General features: G+C 45.9%; 1 protein-coding gene and 1 long non-coding RNA gene across 3 annotated transcripts in view; one reads left to right on the forward strand and one right to left on the reverse strand.

The window, feature by feature from the left end:
• KAT7 (lysine acetyltransferase 7) overlaps positions 1-14,329 on the reverse strand; it is a 29,715-nt gene extending 15,386 nt beyond the window's left edge. Inside the window, exons 1-8 of one of the 2 annotated variants that reach the window (XM_035134877.3) lie at positions 13,970-14,329; positions 10,146-10,293; positions 9,188-9,364; positions 8,499-8,738; positions 8,296-8,378; positions 7,000-7,089; positions 5,277-5,375; positions 3,752-3,862 (exon numbers count right to left, since the gene is read on the reverse strand). In XM_035134877.3, coding sequence (XP_034990768.1) covers positions 3,752-3,862; positions 5,277-5,375; positions 7,000-7,089; positions 8,296-8,378; positions 8,499-8,738; positions 9,188-9,364; positions 10,146-10,293; positions 13,970-13,984 — 963 coding nt within the window. In that variant the 5' untranslated portion in view covers positions 13,985-14,329. Of the gene's footprint in view, positions 1-3,733; positions 3,863-5,276; positions 5,376-6,999; positions 7,090-8,295; positions 8,379-8,498; positions 8,739-9,187; positions 9,365-10,145; positions 10,294-13,969 lie in introns of both variants that reach the window. The other variant, XM_035134876.3, reaches the window with a different exon arrangement.
• On the forward strand, positions 13,737-19,526 carry LOC148683811 (uncharacterized). The gene is made up of 3 exons (XR_015946621.1): positions 13,737-14,543; positions 18,112-18,203; positions 18,938-19,526. It is a non-coding gene; the product is annotated as an uncharacterized LOC148683811 (long non-coding RNA).
• Positions 19,527-19,702: the final 176 nt, after the last annotated feature.

Consider the following 19,702-nt stretch of genomic DNA (forward strand, 5'->3'; position numbering starts at 1 on the left):
CGTGGAGTACTTAAACTGAAAGTACTCAAACCGAAGTGTACTTAAACCGAGGTATGACTGTATACTGGAAGTGGTCCGCTCTCCGCAGAACCCCAAGATAAGCCACGCTGCTTTGCCAACCTGCCCTTTTGATTTGCTCTACGTTCGGCAGAAGTCTCTCCCTAATCTTTTGGGGGCGAAGCATGGGCCTGAGGGGTCATATCACAAGGAAAGCACCAAATGAGCTTCAATCAAACATGAAAAGGGACCTATTCTCTTGCCTCAGGGCTTCTGGCTCTCTCCAAGCTGGGAAACCGAAGAGATGCAGACTGCACCTCAGGCAACTGCTTTCGGAAGTCTGGCACCTCCTTACGCAGCGAAAGGCAGCGAGGTGGAGGCCTCCGCTCAGTGTAACTGTCACCGCGGAAAGAAAGTGGCGCTTCTTCCAAATGAGAACACTTACAAAGCTGTTTCATCTCCTCACACTTTTCAGCGACAGTCCTCAGGGGCCCGTCGACACAGCCGTCCACACCCCAACAGCAGGGCCAAGAAATACTGGCTCAGAAACAGTGGGGCTGGGCATATATGTCTGTGTATCTTGGCTTCCAAAGATTATGACACATGTAGTTCTGCAATTCTTTCCCCTCCAGCCTTTTCTTTTCTTTTCTATTTAAACCTTAAGCAGCTCGGTCTGCTTTGAGCAGAAAACGGGCAGGCCGAGAGAGCCTGCTTAACCCATGGCCCTCTCATCGTCCTGCAGCCCAAAATGGCTGTACTCGCGCTGCCTTTTCACTCTGGGGAGGAGCCGCCCCATCCTCTTCAAGAGGAAAAGAGGCTTGGGGGGGGGGAGTTTTGAGCCGGGAAAGGACCAGGAGGGAAAGGGTGCATATTCCCACCTGAATGTCTTCTCAGGCAGTCTCCCACCCCAGCCTGCTTTGAGTTTGAGAAGGAAACAGAATGACGCAACTCCGCTTAAGATGTAGATTAAGCCTCAAGCAACCCCAAACCTGCATCTCCAGATAGGCAGCGAGGTTTCAAAAGCATCGTCTTTTCTCTCTAGGCATTTTCTCTCTGGAGGTCCTTTGGCAGGACCAGTGCATCCACAGCGAAACTGCCATTCAGCTGACATAGCCCCGGTACGACTGAATCCACATTCTGCTGCCATCGGCAGGTTAAAAAACTTGTTCTGCTGCCAGAGCTTTCCCACACAATTGAACGGTCCACTTTTTGCACGCCTCTTTGTTGTCGTTTTTTAAAGACGTACCCTTTGTTAGCATTTTCTTAATTATTATTTTTTTTTAGAAAAAAGAAAACGGTTTGAGAGGCCGGTCTCATTGAGAAATGTGCTTTGATTATTCATCACAAATCTAAAAAGGGGCCAATGCAAAACCATTATGTGACACTTGTCACAGCTCTTACGGTGCACTAGGCTCCCTCCAACTGCAACTGCAGTGTCTTTAATACCTGCCTTCGTCCAAGACAGGCTTTCCCAAACTTGGGCGCCCAGCTGTTTTGAGACTACAACTCCCATCATCCTTAGCTAGCAGGTCCAGTGGTCAGGGATGATGGGAGTCGTAGTCCAAAAAAAAGCTCGAAACCCTGGTCAAAGACGTAGAATTCACCTGCCCCCCCCCCCAAAGGAGGGAAAACTAAATAGATATTTGATGCTGGTAGAGAAATTGTAAAAACAAAAAACAAAATCAGCTGTGTACGAATCACTGTTTATGAGTGATCTAAATTGCAAATACAGTGGTACCTTGGTTTACGAACTTAATCCGTTCTGGAAGTCCGTTCTTAAACCAAAGCGTTCTTAAACCAAGGCGTGCTTTCCCATGGCAGCGGGGGACTCAATTTACGCTCAACAGGAAGCGGAACATGTTCTGCTTCCAAGGCAAAGTTCACAAACCAAAACACCTGCTTCCGGGTTTGCAGCGTTCTTAATCCAAGTTGTTCATAAACTAAGCTGTTCTTAAACCAAGGTACAGTGGTACCTCTACTTACGAATTTAATGCGTTCCGAATGCACATTTGTAAGTCGAAAAAATGTGTAAGTCGAATCCCATAGGAATGCATTGGGAGAAAAAATTCGTAAGTAGAAAAAATCCTATCTAAACCACATCCAAGATAGCGGACAGAGCTCCGTTCGTAAGTAGAAACATTTGTAAGTAGAGTTATTCGTAAGTAGAGGTACCACTGTAAAGAAAGATATGATAAAAAGAAAAAAAGAACCTTAAGTGATCTAGTGAATGGTTTGCAGTGGAAACATCCAAGAAAGGGCCAAATTTGGGGGTGGAGAAAGGACACGAAGAATATAAAAATAGGGGAGTGACCATAGTTTACCTTGATCAAGGCCACAGCAGACAGAAGCGGTCCAGCTTCCAAAGAATGGCCTGCTGTACCTCTATACTTTTAAAAACGGTTTTATTTGTAAGTTGTCTTGAGGTGTTTCCTGAAGGGCAATAGATACACTCTAAAAATATAAGCAGATGCACAGCAGATAAGAAGCTGGCAATCTTCTTTCATTCTGCTATGTGAATGGTTCCACATTTTATCTCCTGCTGTTCTGTCATCAATAGACTTAGCCTTCAGTTCACATTAATCTAAAAGTGTCAATGAACAGAGAGGGGGGGCATGTCCCACACTTGGAAACCGAGTTCCTCTCCTCATTTCTTCAAGATTAAGTGTGGTAACAGTGGGAGAGGCACTTCCTTGCGGTCCCCATCCCCACAAACGAAAGTGGGGTCAAGAGCTCTGATTCCCAGGAAAAACAGCAACTGAAACGGACTAGCAAAAGATTGGGACCAGAGGGCTGAGCCAAGCTCAGAATACTGAGCACATATGTAGTTAGCAGTAACTTAGAAGTCAAAAAAATCCACATACAGCTCTTCAAATACCTTGTTCTCAAAACCGAGGAGTCAGAAACCCAGATCCATCATTGCCTCTCCAATCCTCTGCAGGCTCAGGAACTAAGAGAGTCTACCAAGATTCTCTACACCACACGGCTCTCTCCGTCCGTTCTGCTGATTCAGCTTTTGCCCCCTGCCCAACTGTCCTCCCCTCGCAGCTGCCGTGATTCGTGAGAGCCTACAGCCAAATGCCTCCAGTAACAGTTGCCTCGGGACCCAGGTGGCGCTGTGGGTTAAACCACAGAGCCTAGGGCTTGCTGATCAGAAGGTCGGCGGTTCGAATCCCTGTGATGGGGTGAGCTCCCGTTGCTCGGTCCCAGCTCCTGCCAACCTAGCAGTTCGAAAGCACGTCAAAGTGCAAGTAGATAAATAGGTACCGCTACAGCGGGAAGGTAAACGGTGTTTCCATGTGCTGCTCTGGTTCTCCAGAAGCAGCTGTGTCATGCTGGCCACATGACCTGGAAGCTATACGCCGGCTCCCTCGGCCAATAATGCGAGATGAGCGCGCAACCCCAGAGTCGGTCACGACTGGACCTAATGGTCAGGGGTCCCTTTACCAGTTGCCTCAGATTCTCTGTTAGCCTGTTTTCTGCATATAGTTGGATTTCTGAGCCCTTTTGAGGAAGGAGCCCATTTATTTATACACAACTGCTGTCGCCCATCTCTAGACTCTGAGGATACGCCAAGATACTTTCCCTTCTTTTTGCTCACTTCTCCCCACCCCTTGCTCAGAAGTTTGATTCTGTCCAAACGGAGTCACAAGCGATTCACACTCAGCTTAATAATAATTTAAAAAGAGTACAAATGGTTTTACTTCAAGCCTAGACGGTGGAAGAATGTGTATCTTACCCAGCCCAGTCCTCTTACCAGATCCTCAGAGGCTCTTGCTTGCGCTCGTCGGAATAACTCGAGGTCGTACTCACTGGTCAGATTCTCTAGAAGGGGCTCTCTGGTGTTGCCGTAGGTTTGCCGGTGCTCCTACAGCAAAGAGCAGAAATAATCTCTTAGAAATAGTTGGCCTGTCCTGGGGAAAATGAATTCCCTCAGCCTCCACTCTCTGTCCTTTCTTGCTGGCCAGCAAAATTATACTAGCTCTTGCTCTGAGGGAAGTAGAAGGCCGAGGGAGCCAGGAAAGCTTAATGCAGGATTGCTTATAAGGACAAGAAGAGATGTGGGCTGTTGTGAGTGCAGAGGCAAGGAGTCAATACAGAGATGAAGCATATACAGTAGTACCTTGGTTGTCAAACTTAAATCCGCTCCAGGAGTCCGTTCGACTCCCCAAATGGTTCAAAAACCAAAGCACGGCTTCTGATTGGCTGCAGGAGCTTCCTGCACTCAAGCGGAAGCCGTGCCGGGACGTTCGGCTTCCAAAAAACGTTCGCAAACAGGAACACTTTCTTCTGGGTTTGCGGCATTTGGGAGCCGATTTCTTTGGGAGCCAAGCCGTTTGAGAACCAAGGTGCCACTGTACTGTATCCAGTTCTAGGTACCACATTTTAAGAAGCCTGTGGATAAGGGGCAGCCCTCCTCTGTGTTGTTGGGACTACAGCTTCCATCATTCCTGACCGCTGGCTCTGCTGGCAGAGGGCAATGGCAGCTGTAGTTCTGCGACGTCTGGAGAGCTACAGGTCCCCCACTCAGTGGAGACCGACTGGACCGGGAGGCAACAGATATAGTATGAAACACAACTCCTATGAGGGGAGGTTGAAGGAACTGTGTTTAACCCGGGGGGGGGGGAATGGAGGGAAAATCTACAGAAGCACTCTTCAACTGCTTGAAAGGCTGTCCGACAGAATAGGGCGAAGGCTTGTTCCCTGCTGTCCAAAAGGGAAGGACTAAGTCCAGTGCATTTAGAGAATAGATTCCGATTGAACATTAAGAGAAATATCTTAATGGTAAGAGCAGTTTAGTAAGGGAACCAATTACCTAGAGAGGCAGTGGGCTCTCCCTTGTTGGAAGCCATCAATGCAGAGGCTGGGCAGGAACCGGATGGGGTTGCTCCAGCACTTAATTCCCTACATCGCACAGGGGACTGGTCTGGGTGGCCTAAAAGCCCCCCTCCCAAACTACGGCCTCGCGCAGGGCCAAAGGACATGAAGGTCTCCATGCAAGAAGGGATGGGAAGCAGCAAGGCTGGAATTCACAAACGGATTTGAAATAACTGGAGGAGTGTTTAGCTCATGACTGCCTGTTCTTGTTTTGGTTCTATGACCTAGAATCTTGGGATCAGATGCAGTTAGAAATTAACTATTCCCTCTGTGCAGGGTGTGAAATACGCCATGACATTAAGGGTGGTCTGATTCTGCCAAACACACACACACACACACACACACACAGACAGAGAGAGAGAGAGAGAGAGAGAGAGAGAGAGAGAGAGAGAAAGCTTCTGTACCATGTACTTTTCCTTCTGCTCCTTAGTCAGCCCAGCATTCCTCTTCTTCCTCATCTCCGCTACTTTCTCTTTGTACCTTAGCTGTCTTTCAGTTGGTGCCTATACAGGGGATGAGAAACACAGGACATGCATAGGAGGCGGCAACCTGCCCGGGATCCTGAGCCCTCTGACCCCAAAGCAGGCCAACTATTGCTTCATCTGCTGTAACAGAGATGGGAAGCCTGGGGGGGGGGCCTCCCTCCAGGTGTTGCTGGACTACAACTCCCATCATTCCCGACCATCAAGCTGTGCTTGTTGGGGCTGCTGACAGGAGCTGGAGTCCAGCAACAACCTGGAGGGCCACAGGTCCCCCAACTCTGAGCTATAGGCCACACCTTTCTGACATGGAATGCCGCATATGCAATATGGCACAAGCGTATACTTTGCTCCCGCTGCATGGGTCTGGCAGCTCAAGTGTGTCTGCGCTGAAATGGATGCTTGCACTCCATTCCATACTTAATGGGATATGTGTTTCTTTCGCACACAACACCAGCTCATGTTGCAAAAAATACTCTGAATCAAACAGCACTAAGCTAGCTACCAAATTCCATGGAGGAGGGGTGTTGGCTGTGGTGTTGTGAAGTCTGCTGAGCATGCCCAGAAACATTCGCCTTGCCAGCAATCCGGCAGATGCAGAGGACCATAACACTGTCAGGTTTCTAACATAAAAAAAACTCCTTCCAGTAGCACCTTAGAGACCAACTAAGTTTGTCATAGGTATGAGCTTTCGTGTGCATGCACACTTCTTCAGATATTGGTATCTGAAGAAGTGTGCATGCACACGAAATCTCATACCTTTGACAAACTTAGTTGGTCTCTAAGGTGCTACTGGAAGGAATTTTTTAAAAAATTTTGTTTACCTACCTGTAACAGGTTCCTAACCTGTTACTATTTTGAGTATGCTTTTGCAAGAGTCAGATGCTCGTCTATTGCACATCCATGTCAAACAGTCCAGACCATCCGTTGCAAACCAACACGAGCCTAATCACTGGCCACTATCGCTGTATGGCATAACAGGACTCTTGCCACACTGCATTGTATTATGTGTGTTTTATCCCAGTAAAGCAAGATGGTATCAAACCAGGAGCCTGGTATACTTGGGACCGTGCCTGAAAAATATCAGGGGTTATTTACATGTCCCTCACTTGGCAACAGAGAGATGACTGTGAGAACTGTATGGCATTTGAAAGGGTACAAAACATATTATTATAATTTATTAAATTTGTATACTGCCCTATACTCGTAGATCTTGGTGGGCTTTCACACATACTGTACCTATCGCTACTGCTGAAGGATGAACATATACAGAGTGAACGCAATCTAAGGAACCACATCCCGCAAACAAGGCACAAAGCATGAATTCTTCTCAAGTTATCACGGGGCAAGTTGTATTTCATTATTTTAGAAACTAACATATTTATTCTTTTCTTGGTAAAACTGAAGAATGGAACGTTTCCCCACAAGAGTTTTAGATTACAGAAAATGTGGTCAGCAAGGTAAGTAGACACAGCTTCAGACAGAATTTCCACATAAAATTGCTTTTGATTCTGGGTTTGTTTGTTTTTTAACTGTCTTCTGAAACTGAGATGTCAATGATCACTAGAAAAAAGATGGTCCTGTTGGGGTGTCAAAGCCAGTGCATACTTGATAAAGGTGCAAAAGTAAAAACGTAAGATGGAAGTACCTGATGTCTGGTAGCGTGCCTGTTGTTATCATCTTGTCGGTGAGACAGCATTCTGTCCTCGACTTGTTTATCACGGCTCTGCGCTCTCACCTTGAAATCCAGAGAGAGGTCGTATCAATCCTTCCCTTCTCACGCCATGCAAATTCTTGTTCAGATAATGTAAGAACAGTCCAACCAAAACCACAATGTGAGGGAGTTAAGGTACTGTTGGCCCTGAGCCCAGGAATCTCTGAGGTTTGCAGGCAGGAGAGGAACATCCAAAGAGCCATAAGCCCTCAATTCACAATTGACCAAACAGCATTTGATGCTTCAAAAGAGAAGTGGCAGGGCTCAAGCCCAACTTCAAGCTACACAGCTCCATCGGGAATTTCTGCCCCAAATTACAGGTGGATTTTTATATTTCATTGCTGCATTTTTGTCTTGTCTTCTGCCCCGGGAACCATGGTGGCTGAAGATGTAGGGTATAATTTTTACAAAATAAAGAAAAATTTAACTAATTCCTACATACACATTCAATATGAGAAAATCCGGTCACCTCTCCCTGCCCCATCTTACCACCTCAAGTTCATTTCAGCGGTTTCTAACAGAGTCCCTAGGAAATAATTTCTTAGTCACATGCAACAAAGACTCAGAATATCACACACAGAGAGACATTTGCTGCAAACAGCTGGTGTTCAACAGCATACTAATTTTTTAAAATTGTTAACCTTCTTGGAAAAACAAAAGAAGGAAATTTGTAAATTGAAATTTTGAATACCAACATACTCACCCAAAGCCTACAAACGAAGGGTTCTATTCAAGTTTCAAAATAACCATTTTAAAACGCAAATCATAGGCTTGCTGGATTTTTGGACAGCCCTGCGCAAGCCTGAGAACAGAAATTCCTACGTATGCTTCAAATAGCGTGCTTCCCATGAGAATTTTGTCCCCATGTTTGTTTCTGTGTCACAAATCACAACGCTCAGAGGAGAGGAGCTGCACCAGTCTTTGACAACCTGGTGCTCTCCAGATGGTTTTGACTACCGTTCTCATCAGATCCAGCCAGCGCCGCTGACGGAAATGGTAATCCAAAACATCTGAAGGTCAGCAAGCTGGCAAAGGCTGTACTGTACATTACATGGCCATGTTGTGTGTCCAAACATTGAGCACCGCTTCTCTCCTGCAAAGCAGCATTGAAAAGACGAGAAACGGTGGGTGGGATGAGCTGTGCTGAAGTTTCCCCCCCCTCCCCATGCCATTCCTCCTGACTGATCTCTTTCCATTTCCACAAGTTCGTTTTCCAAGAGAATAAATTACCTTGCATTCGTCAGCTGAAAGGTTATGATACAGTGGGCATCCAGATATGGAGAAATGCCGCTCGTGTTTTCCCGTCAGGTGTCCTGTGGAGAGCCAAAAGAACACGCCTTATGGCTGGTAACAAGAAAGGGGACATGGGGGGATTTTGGCAAGAGGGAGAGTCCGCTAACGAAATCTCAATATCATGGAAGGTTCCACCGTACCTAATGAATTGCAGCCAGGCGTGGGACATTTCATGTTGAAGTTGTAGCTCTCGTGGAATCGACGGCGTTTGGGACGATGGGACAGGTCACTCCCCGAATCCTTCATGGACATATCCTTGGCGATACTCTCGTCGTGAGACATGTTGGGACTGGAGATGTCGATGTCGGACTCGGAAGATGGGGCGTTCCCAGTCGGTGTGCGGGGTGGGGACTCGTCATGGTTAGCGGCGTTTTTAGTGTCTGTGTAGAGTCACAACGTTACAAAAGTGAGCAGAGCCCAATAAACTTTGGGGGGGGCGGTGCGGCGGCAAGAAAAAAGTCCTCCCCAGAATCCCTTGCAGGTCAAAATGCCAAGCCTAAAAAAGCAATACTGTACTAGGAAATGTATTGTTGCTCTCCTGACCAAAACTGTCAGGGTGATCTTGAGATTGAGAAAGAAATCAGAGGGGCAGATAAAAGGTGACTTCAACTGGGCACCATCTCAGCTGTGCTTTCACTCTCTTTGGGATCAACACAGCAACTAGTATTTCAAAAGCAGCCTTGGGCTAAGCTAGTGCCCCCTCAACCTAACCTAGAAGTCATCAAAGTTCTAAAGAAATCCGATGAAGAACATGATAGAAATAAATTCAGCACGATCCCAGACTGTGCCAGTTTTAGCCACTCTACATCCTGCCCAGCCATTTACAAACCTCTATCTGAAAAGTCAACCACTTGCTCCGTTTCAGATCCTGACGAGCGGGTCTGTCGAAGGGGATATTTCTTGGGAGTCACGGGTGTGGGCTGCTGTTGGCTACGAGTTACCCTCCGAGTGGAATAAACAGGCTCCTCTGCTCCAAACGATGGCGGGTTGCGAACCGGGCTGGAATCTAGTTTTAAGAGGATGGGAAGGTAAGGAAGTGGGGAAACACAGACACAAGTGTTTCACTGGGAGAAACCATCTGCAATACTCGCACTGCATAAACATCTGCCCCCTGCACGGAAGGACACAGTGCAGACTGCCTTCCCAACATCAATATCAGTTCTGAAGATTTAAGAATTTTAATATAGCCAGGATTTTCAAAAGCACAAGTTAAGGAGCAAAGAGCAGCAAGGTAATAAGTGAGCTTCTTTCTGATACTACTCCATGCCCAAGTTCAGATTTTGAGTATATGAGAGCCAGTGTAAGTTGCGGATGTGAGCGAGCAGATCCTGGGTTCAAATCCCAACTCAGCTCTGGTCTCAGAGCCACTCTCTCAGCCTCTCTCTGGAATATAGGAATAATACTGGAATATCCAACATTTGCAATGCCTCTCCTTGCTGCTTCTTTGCATACACCAAACGGAACTCTGGAAATCCTCCAGGGAGACAGAATCCGAAATATTACCCATCAATATCCTCAACTTGATGTTCAAGCTCATTTTAAAGGTGTTATTATTCAGAGGTCATTCTCTTACAGACTGACCTGTTGCATGTCCACAAGGTGGTTAATGCAGAATGTGCAATGGCTTACAGGGCTTCAGGGGTGGGTGGGACTAAAGCTAGAATGTCTCCAATTGAGATTCTGGCTGTGCCTACATATGGAGTGGGGTGGGGAGGGCAGACATCAGCTTATTATACAACTCATGCCATTTAGAATAAGGCTTAAGACCAAACATTCAAACGCTCTACCTTGGGAGCTCTGGCTGAGCCTGGCAGAAGAGCGAGTCACACGTGCAGACTGGCGGGGCGTCCCGTCACTCTCTGAACTGTCTGTATGCTCTGGGTCCGTGGAGAAATCAGAGTCTTCGGTTCCGTCAGAACTGCTGCCTGCGTTCCTCTGAAAGGCCAAAGACTCAGCCACATAAGCAACATGCATCATTTATCTGGGGCCTGCTCCTTGAGGAGCAGCACTAACTAAAATGTTTCAGAAAAACAGGTATCGTAAACTAGAAAGGATTGCACACTGTGCTTGCAGAAATACCAAGCCAAAACAGAAACCTCTTACAACGGGTTGGAACAAAACGCTTAGGCTAAAGCACTGGTGAATCTCCACACATCCACAAGAATATGCCTCTCTGTGCTCTTGCTGTCCAGACCATGCATACAGCTATATGTGAGTGATCATTTAGTATATGGGATTGCAATGGGACACGGTGACGGCACTGATCTTTGATTTCAGCCAAGAGGGATTGCATAGGTCAAACTGAACTCTCCAGAACTTTGTCTAGAAGGCAACAGGAGCAATCCCATCAGAAGAAATGAGGTCTGTTGTATTCTGGCCACAACTTCAAAACAGTCTTTAGCCTGAGGAGAAGCATATTGTGCCTGTAACCCAAGTCTCATGCTCATTCAGTCAACACAATAGGGGAGGATATGGTACGGTGCATTAGCGAGCTGCAAGTGTGCAGGCAATTTTTCTTCCTAGCATAAAGATAAGTAGTGGTAAAGGTTCACCTCCTTGATTTATGTTGTTCAAAAGACACAGGACCAGCCAAAAAGTGGCAACCACCCAGTCTGTGTATACCACAATCTTCACATCACAGGAATCAACACACTCTGAGCAAAAGTCTGTTTTTGCAATTGCCACCAAACAGGGATCAGATCTCAAAACCCAGGGAATAAAAGCTATAGCTGAACGGTTCATGCAGGGGCACACAGCAATCCACATTAGACGGAAAGTTATGCAGCAAGGATGGGAAACCTGTTGCTCTTCAGATGGACTCCAATGCCCATCAGCCCTGGCCAGCACAGCCAACAGTCAGGCACGATGGAATTTATACTCCAACAACATCTGGAGGGCCACAGGTTCCCAAACCTACTACACAGACTAGCTTTCCTCAAGTCTGAAACAAACCCTGTCTTTGTAGAAGCAGCTGCCGCTCCTTTTAAATAGCCAGCCTAAAGCCAATACCTTTTTTCCTTTTTTGCCAGCGCAATGCATCCTTTACTACAAGCATGGCATGCAGGACAGAGTAGCAGAGTTTGGCTCTCGAACTCACAGTCTGCTACTATTGGCATCAATTTTGAACCTGTCACAGAACAATTCTCTTTTTGTAGGATCATGACATTGCAACAGATGAAAGACCGTTCACACATCAGTCACTTCCCACACATTCAAGAGCTGTTGCCTGGTTCGGGTAGGGCAGACAGAAATTTAACAGGTGACAGAAATGACAGTGATAGGGAAATCTGTTCAATTACTACCTATAGGGGGTGGGTGGGAAAGGAAGGAAGCTTGTACACAATCCAGATACACAAGCAGAAAGCACCCCACTTCACACACAGCTGGTGCAATATATTCAGTAGTCAGAGCAGGAGCAGACACCAGGTGTGTTGCATTGAGGGGGGCTGCAGACCGGATGGCTCTACAAGAGACTCAAGCATGTGAGACAAGCCAACACACTGCAGAGAAAGACAAACATCTCAATTTGGCTTCCACTGCAGGACTGAACAAGCATAAAGAATAGCCCTCCTCTGACTCACGATTCTTTCAGGTCCTTAAGTTAGACCATGAGAGCAAATTCCCCCATCATGCTTTCCAATTTCTATTGTAATTCCTCCCACTTAATTTTTTTGTTTTTTTTCTCTGACTCTGTTTCCCCACTTGTAATGATGTATGTGACACAAGAGGAATACCAGGGAGGGGAGAGAAAACAATCTACAGAGTTGCAGGGAATAAGGGTTTCATTTATATAGCACTCCAAACAGAGATGAAGCTGGGTCTTTGAATGCTACAGGTGCCATCCTAACTCATTTCTGATTATAACTGGGGCAGTCAACCTTTGTCCTGTTGTGGGCCTAGCAGTTCAAAAGCACATTAAAGTGCAAGTAGATAAATAGATACCACTACAGCGGGAAGGTAAACGGCGTTTCCGTGTGCTGCTCTGGTTCGCCAGAAGCAGCTTTATCATGCTGGCCACATGACCTGGAAGCTGTACGCCGGCTCCCTCGGCCAATAATGCGAGATGAGCGCGCAACCCCAGAGTCGGTCACGACTGGACCTAATGGTCAGGGGTCCCTTTACCTTTAATCTGTTGTGGAGCTGCATGGTGGGTGCAGCCAGAGACAAATGTGGTCAGGACCTGAGCCTAAAGTAGGTTAGCCTACCCCTTCTCTCTCTCTCCCCCTCTCTTCCCATGACTATCTTTCCCCCAGTATTTCTTTCTCCTTTCCACTTGCATGAAATGAGGTTATTACTGGTTGCTTTAAGGCAATCTGCACAAGTAACAGAACTGGTCTGCTAAACTTTATATTGTGTTGCTGTGAACCTTTAGCAAAACAGGCACTTTTTAATATACAGACTGATGGGATCACTGAACAACCTGGGAGGACCAGATGCTACAGCAATGCTGATTCTAAGCAGGTACGAATCGGGTCAATCCCCATGGTGTATATGGATGTGTGTGTCTCATAAAAGAAATACATTTTAAAAAGCAATATGAATATTGAAACTTTGAGCCTTCTAGGCTCCTTGTGAGTATCTGCCTATTTAACATGTTGTGGGCTAGAAATCTGCTCTTTTAAGCTATATCTGTACCTTGGTTCTTGCCCAAGTTAAAAGGCTTGATGGTTCAAAACCAAGACTGCAGCCCAATTCAAGATACAGCTATTACGAAACATGTCCTGTTATTAAACCTCTTGGTGAATTGTTATTCACATCGCAGCCTCCCTTCCTTTGTTGTAAGAGACTATGAAAAGTCCTCTAAAATGTGTACAATTCCTACTCTCCTGAAATAAAACTAATTCTATCTGTACTTAAAACTAGATAGTGGCAAAAAAGAGCCTTGGGTTTGCAGCCAGAATGATCAATCCTTTTATACATGCAGACCGATTGTAAGATTGACTTACAAGCATGCCCTACTGAATTCCATGGGACTTACACCCAAGTAAGCACAAAACTATAGCCATGGCTGTTACCCATCTCCATGGCTCAGTCAATCTTGCTTGCTCTGTTTTGAACCCTCTATGCCATTTTCCGTTTCCTCCAATCATAACAGCGAGTAGGAGGACCTTTACGCGACCCTGTCCCCCAATGGGAAACGGAGAAAGAAGAGAGGGGCGGGACCCCGTGGACGCCAATTCAGGCCAGAATGCCCGGCCAATCAGCAGCTACTTAAACACCCGCTCCCAAGGCACCTAGCCAAGTATGAAGTCGTTGGGAACAGGAGCGACGGAGGAGGAGGGGAAAAGAAAACCGCTCCAGTAGGAAGTGATAGGGAAAGCAGCCAATGGCATTTCAGCCGCAGAGCCAATGAGCAACGAAAGGAGGCGGGACACAACAATCACCGAAAGGGTGGAGGGAAACAAATAACCGTTGAGGGTGGGGGCTGCGCTTGACTGATGGCGAAGATGGCCATTGAAGTTGCGGCGGGAGGCAGCGGCGACCAATCAAGACACAAGATGAAGCAGGGGCTTGAAGGCCTACGTTTTTAACTGGTTTTCGAGCCTGACGGTCTATGCAGCTAAAGGAGAAGAGACGGGAAGGGGGTTTAGCTCGGATTGCGCTCTCTCACCTTCCTACGCGACATCCTCGGCGGAGGAGGCGGCGGAGGCAGCGAGGGTGGCTGCGCCCCGGCCGCCGCGTTGGCTCCGGCTGTATCCGTGGTGACTGGCGTATCTCCGGTTCTCCAGCGCTAGGCCGCGCCGCTTTGTTTTCCCTTTCCCTCCAGCTGCGACCTTTCAGCCGACTCCCTTCACTCTTCCGCCGGGACACACGACGGGGATACACACACCCCCGTCCTGCCTGTCACGTGACGCAGACTAACCTCACCTCACGCCGACGGCGCTCCGCCATCTTGGAGTCGGGATTGGCGCCTCGGAGAACCAGTCGCCGGTGAAGTGCCGCGGCCATCTTGGTTGTGGGCAGCTCCTCCACTCGCTATAGCGGAGGCGGCCATGTTTGAGGCGGGCGCCGTTGTGGTTTCCTGCACTCGAGGTCGACCGACCTCAAGTGCAGTGCGGTTCGCACTCGTCCCGATGCTGGATCCGCCATCTTTGGTTAGGGGCCCAGCCTGCGTTCTTCGTGGTGGAAGAACCATCTTTACTTTGGGCAACGGAGGTGGTGCTTCCCCTATGCGTAAGGAAAAGGTGCGCGATTGTCTCTTTCAGTAACCCTTGGGATGTTGGAGAAGTTACAAATGGCTGAATTACTGAATCTAAGGCTCCATCTCGTTGACTGATTATGTCGATTAATTAGTTTCAAACTTCTGACTAATTGGGCAATGCATTTTTTTTAAAAAAAAGTTAATACAGTACCATGGGGGGAGTGTCAGGTCGTGCACAGTTTTCTGAAAAACCTTGCTTTTTAACTTACAGTAATAGAGAAGTCCCCTAATAGTATATACTATAGCAGCATGCATAATCTAAACTAAATGATATTGCTTTATTCATATGTCAATCAACTAAAACACAAATCGTTATTAAATATAGTGCCTTTATAAAGAACAGGTTTGGCAGCCTTGTATGCATGCCTTTGCAGAAGGAAGTACCGCTGTGTTCTGTGGGGCTTACATCTAAGAAGCCTGCACACAAATCTTTTACTGTAATGAATTGTAAGCCTTACTTGAGATTTGCAGCCTGTTCCTAAGCTTGTTTGGTTGGAAGTAGCCCCATTGAAGTGGGTTCTCCCACCACCAAGTAGGCATGGATAGGTTGGTGCTTAATTCAGAGTCTTCCTAAAAACCTAGAATTGTAGAATTAGAAGGGATCCTAGGGATCATCTAGTCCAACCCCCTGCAATGGAGGAATATGAAGCTGTCCCATACAGAGATCGAACCTGCAACCTCAATATTATCCACACCACGCTCTTGACTAGCTGTTTAGAATCAGACTACAGTTGCAAACAAACTTATCTTTAAAGCACATTCTTTATCTCAGAGAATTTTGGGCACAGTAGTTTATACCTCAGAGTGAGAATTCTCAGCAACTCTTAACAAACTACAGTGCCCAGAATTCCTTGTGCTGGGGGTGGGGACGTGCTTCAAATATAGTGTGTATTTGTATTTTTTGTCCTTACAACTACCCTGCAGTTGAGGCTTGTTCTAAATTCTGTACTTTCAGTTCCTAGTGCCTTATTCATTTCAGAGGTTCAGATGAAGTTCATAGAACCCTTATGCCCACAGAACATATGCTCCTGAGCCATCCCTACTGTTTCCTGAGATATTGTGCCTTTATTTGCCAATAGAATGTATGCCCCACAGCTTTGTTTCAGCTCAAGCAGAAAGAACTCCTGTGTGTATAAAACTAGCTTGGGGCCACTCCAGTCACCACCATTCATGTTACTCAGATACCCTATGAGATACCCTGTAGGTGCATTTGACTCAAAACTTCATATAAGGGGGAAAACCAACCAACAAACACACAACATTTCTACCCCCCATCTTTTTAGCCCCAAATGGGTCCCAGATTTTAAAATCTCATTTTTATTGCAGTTTAAAAAAACATGATACAGGTACATAAACAGTAAAACAGTGCATGGGAGGAGCATAAACAACTGGGTCAGTTTAAAAATAAACCCCCTGTTTAAAAATAAACAATAAAAAATAAAATCAAAGTAGAATAAAAAAGTTTTTGTCACACTCCTCAGACAGTGGGATAGAAAGTCTGTTTGAGATGCTTTGTGAGTCTAATCCATGTATCCTCTATCCAGATTCCTGAATAAAGTTGGATTACAGTAACAGATAATAAGGTTGGAATTTAGTACAGTAATAGTGTTGTAATCAAGTATGAGTAGAGTTTTGATATTGAAATCCAAGCTATCAGTAGCCTATCTTGTCTTAGTGCTACTTAGCTTACTCATACCCATGGGTGAGCTCCCCACCGTCTTAACTAGGCATACAATTTATCAGCAAGTTGAATTTATGTCTCTCAAAATCTGAAAACTTGTTAAAGCCAGATGCATACACAAGCAGTTAAAAACACAAATGCTAAATTTATGGTGGTTCAACCCCCAAAGGGAGCTAAAGGCTCTGAGCCTGTTTGGTGTGAAAGTGTCGCCCAGCTGGGGGGTGGGATGCTAACTTCAGTGTTCTTGCCCTTGGACCGTCATTGATGCAATGAGGTCAAATGGCTCAGCTGCACTATAATCCTGAACTGTGTGAGTGGGTGGAGACAGGATATAGTGCAGAGAGGACGTGGGAGGGAGTAGGTCAGCAGTCTAACCATAAAACCAGGATAAGGAATGCATCTTCATCATTATAATATACTCCGGGGTGCCACAAAAAGCAAAGCAGCAGTTTTGGTCCTTAAGACATAATCCAAAATGCTGCTGGGGTCATACCTTTCTTAGGCCGACCAAAATGTCACAAGATAGTGTGGTAAGCTTTCGAGTTCTCCAGAACCCTTCATCAGGCTGACAAAAATGGAGGAGGCTAGTGGTAAAGGTTGCAACTGGTAAGAATCTTAACATGGAATGCGGGAGGTGGTAGCAGACTTTCAATTGAGGCTATGATATGGAGACTTGTACCAAGGCCTACTAGGAGGGCAAAAAATACAATGGCTAATTCCTCATTTCTGAAAATACAAAAGCCAAGTGCTGCCCTGGTCTATCTCCTTACCTAGGCAAAACTACAACGGTGTTCTGATAGGCAGAAGCTATCGCTCTTCCTTTTATTTGGATTACATTGGGGGTTGTTCCAAAGGCATAAGAGCCTAACATAAGAATCATTTGCAAGTGGGTAGCTCTGATGCAAGGAAGTGCAAGGTGTCCAGATCTAGGACCTACATTTTAAGATGTGCAGCTCCTCTCAAGCACATGCACACTACAGTCATACTGGAACAAGGACTTGGGAGCCTGGTGCCCACCATGTTGGTGGACTACAACTCCAATCATCCCTGACATTGGCCATCTTGGCTGGGTCTCTTGGGAGTAATTCAAACTGTGGAATTAACGTAAATTTTTAGTGTACGCTGTCCCCTTTCTCCATCCCATTTTTCTTTCTTTTTTAAACAATTGTTGCATGACCCACTTTAGGTGTAGGCATTTCTGGGACATTAATAAATTGTGCACACTAGTCTTTTGAATATTTACTTGGAAATAAATTGCACTAAGTTAAGTGGGACTTCCACATAACAACAGACTTTGGGTTCCTTAAATGTTAAGACATTGTTTAGTTTAAGGTGCTACAAAATGAAAGTTATTATTGCAACTGATTTATTATGGCTGCCCCTCTGTTTTTATTTGGTCAGGACCAGAGACTGAAGTAGGTTTTTATTTTGTTTACTGACAAGCATTAATAGAGTCCAGGGTGGCAGCTTGTAACAGAATAAAACTATAAAAATAAAATAAATGTAAATACTGTAAGACAGTGAAACAATTCAAAATCGGCACGTTAGTCACATCTAAGTACATGTGCATAGCAGCCTCAAGGCTTTAGTGTTCAACACACTTGTATGGAAACAAGGCCCATTCATTTCAAAGGAATTTATGTGCAAATAAATATGCTAGGTGTCGACTTCTCTGGCCAGTGCTGACCTGTGAATCACTTGGCAAGTCTTTCTTGTACAGTATACTGTCTGGCTCTTTACAAATTAGAGGGGGGGGGGAGAGCGTAGGTTGGTCCATAAATAATCTATCTTGAGCTACTATGCAAGGAAGTTGTCTTGCAGAAACAGGAGCACCTGCTGCTACTTTCTCCCTGCCTCTTATCTCCTTTAGGCTTCATGGAGTCTGCTCTAGCTTCTTTAAGAGATAGACACACCACATCAGCTACTTTGCAGACACTCCAGAGAAGACTAGTACTGTAAAAGGTAAAAATGCCTTTCAAAATAATAATCAAAATAATAAAGCATCAATAAATAAATAAGGAAGGGAGGCTCTTTACATGACTTACTGCACTCCCAGATTTTAGCACAGCTCCTTTAATTTGTTCCTTTGTTTGCTTGGGGATGCAATTGGAAAGCTTCCCCTTGTTTGGGAATTTTGACTTCCTCCTCCCAGTCACAACTCGCTTGTTTACCTGTAATAGCAAAATGGTCAGAAAGGAGGCTTTGCCTCATTATGTTTAAGAATGCAGGGAGAGTTCAGACTTCCAAGTAAACTGAGAAGGGAAAAACTGCTCCCCACCTTGACATTTACCGGTAATGGTTAAACTTAAGAAGTGCTGAACTTTTGCTCCTTAACAGTCCAATATTGCACTCCATCTCATCTGACTGCCAAGTGCACTGTCTCCTGCACCAGTGCAAACCAGTTCCTCTCCTAGGCTCCCATCTATTTGCCATTCCACTGTTCACTTTGTATACTTGGCACTAATTTTGGCCTAGTTTCTGTCAGTGTTCCTGCAACGCCTGTGCTTCCTCCGGGAGCTGTGTTTGCCATCTTGTCACATGCCTAGTAGGCCCAGAGAGAGAGATCATTGGTTACAGGTAGGGTTGTATTGTCAGGGCCTCTGCATTTAGAGGCTGTTGGTGGGGACAGAGCATGCCAGCGATAGCATATGGGTTAGTGATTTGTGACAATATCCATGTTCCTTCTTTGTATGCAGAAACGAATGTTAAGGCTGCTTCTCCTCGGGCTGCTGGTTCTGTGTTACAAGTCAACGCTCAAGCTCAGTGTTCTTACAAGTCAAGACCCGACAGTGGGGATGGGAAACCAGATAACTTTACTACTCCCAAATACAGTGGAACCTCGGTTTATGAACACCTCGGTTTACGAATTTTCGGTTTACAAACGCCGCAGACCCATCTGGAACGGATTAATTCACTTTCCATTACTTTCAATGGGAAAGTTCGCTTCAGTTTATGAACAGACTTCCGGAACCAATTGTGTTCATAAACCGAGGTACCACTGTACAGCTGGATTCCAACTGTTGCTTGGGTCCCATGGCTATTTCCTTAAGAGCTCTCTCCTCCCCAAATCCTGGAGCAAGCTTTATGGAGGGGGTGCGGCACTCTTGAGCAGAAACATTTCTGCTGATTAAGACATGCTCCACTGCTAATAACCACCATGTTGCCAAACCACGGGTGTAGCCAGGATTTATGCTTTTTTTTGGGGGGGGGAGCAGGACACCCACCTGTCATCATCCTCTGCCTGGCTCTGTCTAGCAGATTCGGAATAAAATGTCTCAACAACAATTGTTTTAAATGTCTTTCTTTTGACCCCTTGTGCACTGAAAAATCTGTCAACGTCTTTCTACAATGTGTACTTACTTGATTTACAGTACTTACTTGATTTACAGTACTTACTTGATTTAGGGGGGGCAGTCCCCCCCCCGGCTACGCCCATGTGTCCAAACCCCATTTTCCACACG

This window comes from Zootoca vivipara, chromosome 12 (assembly GCF_965207765.1).
Source record: "Zootoca vivipara chromosome 12, rZooViv2.hap1.1, whole genome shotgun sequence".
NCBI lineage: Eukaryota > Metazoa > Chordata > Lepidosauria > Squamata > Lacertidae > Zootoca > Zootoca vivipara.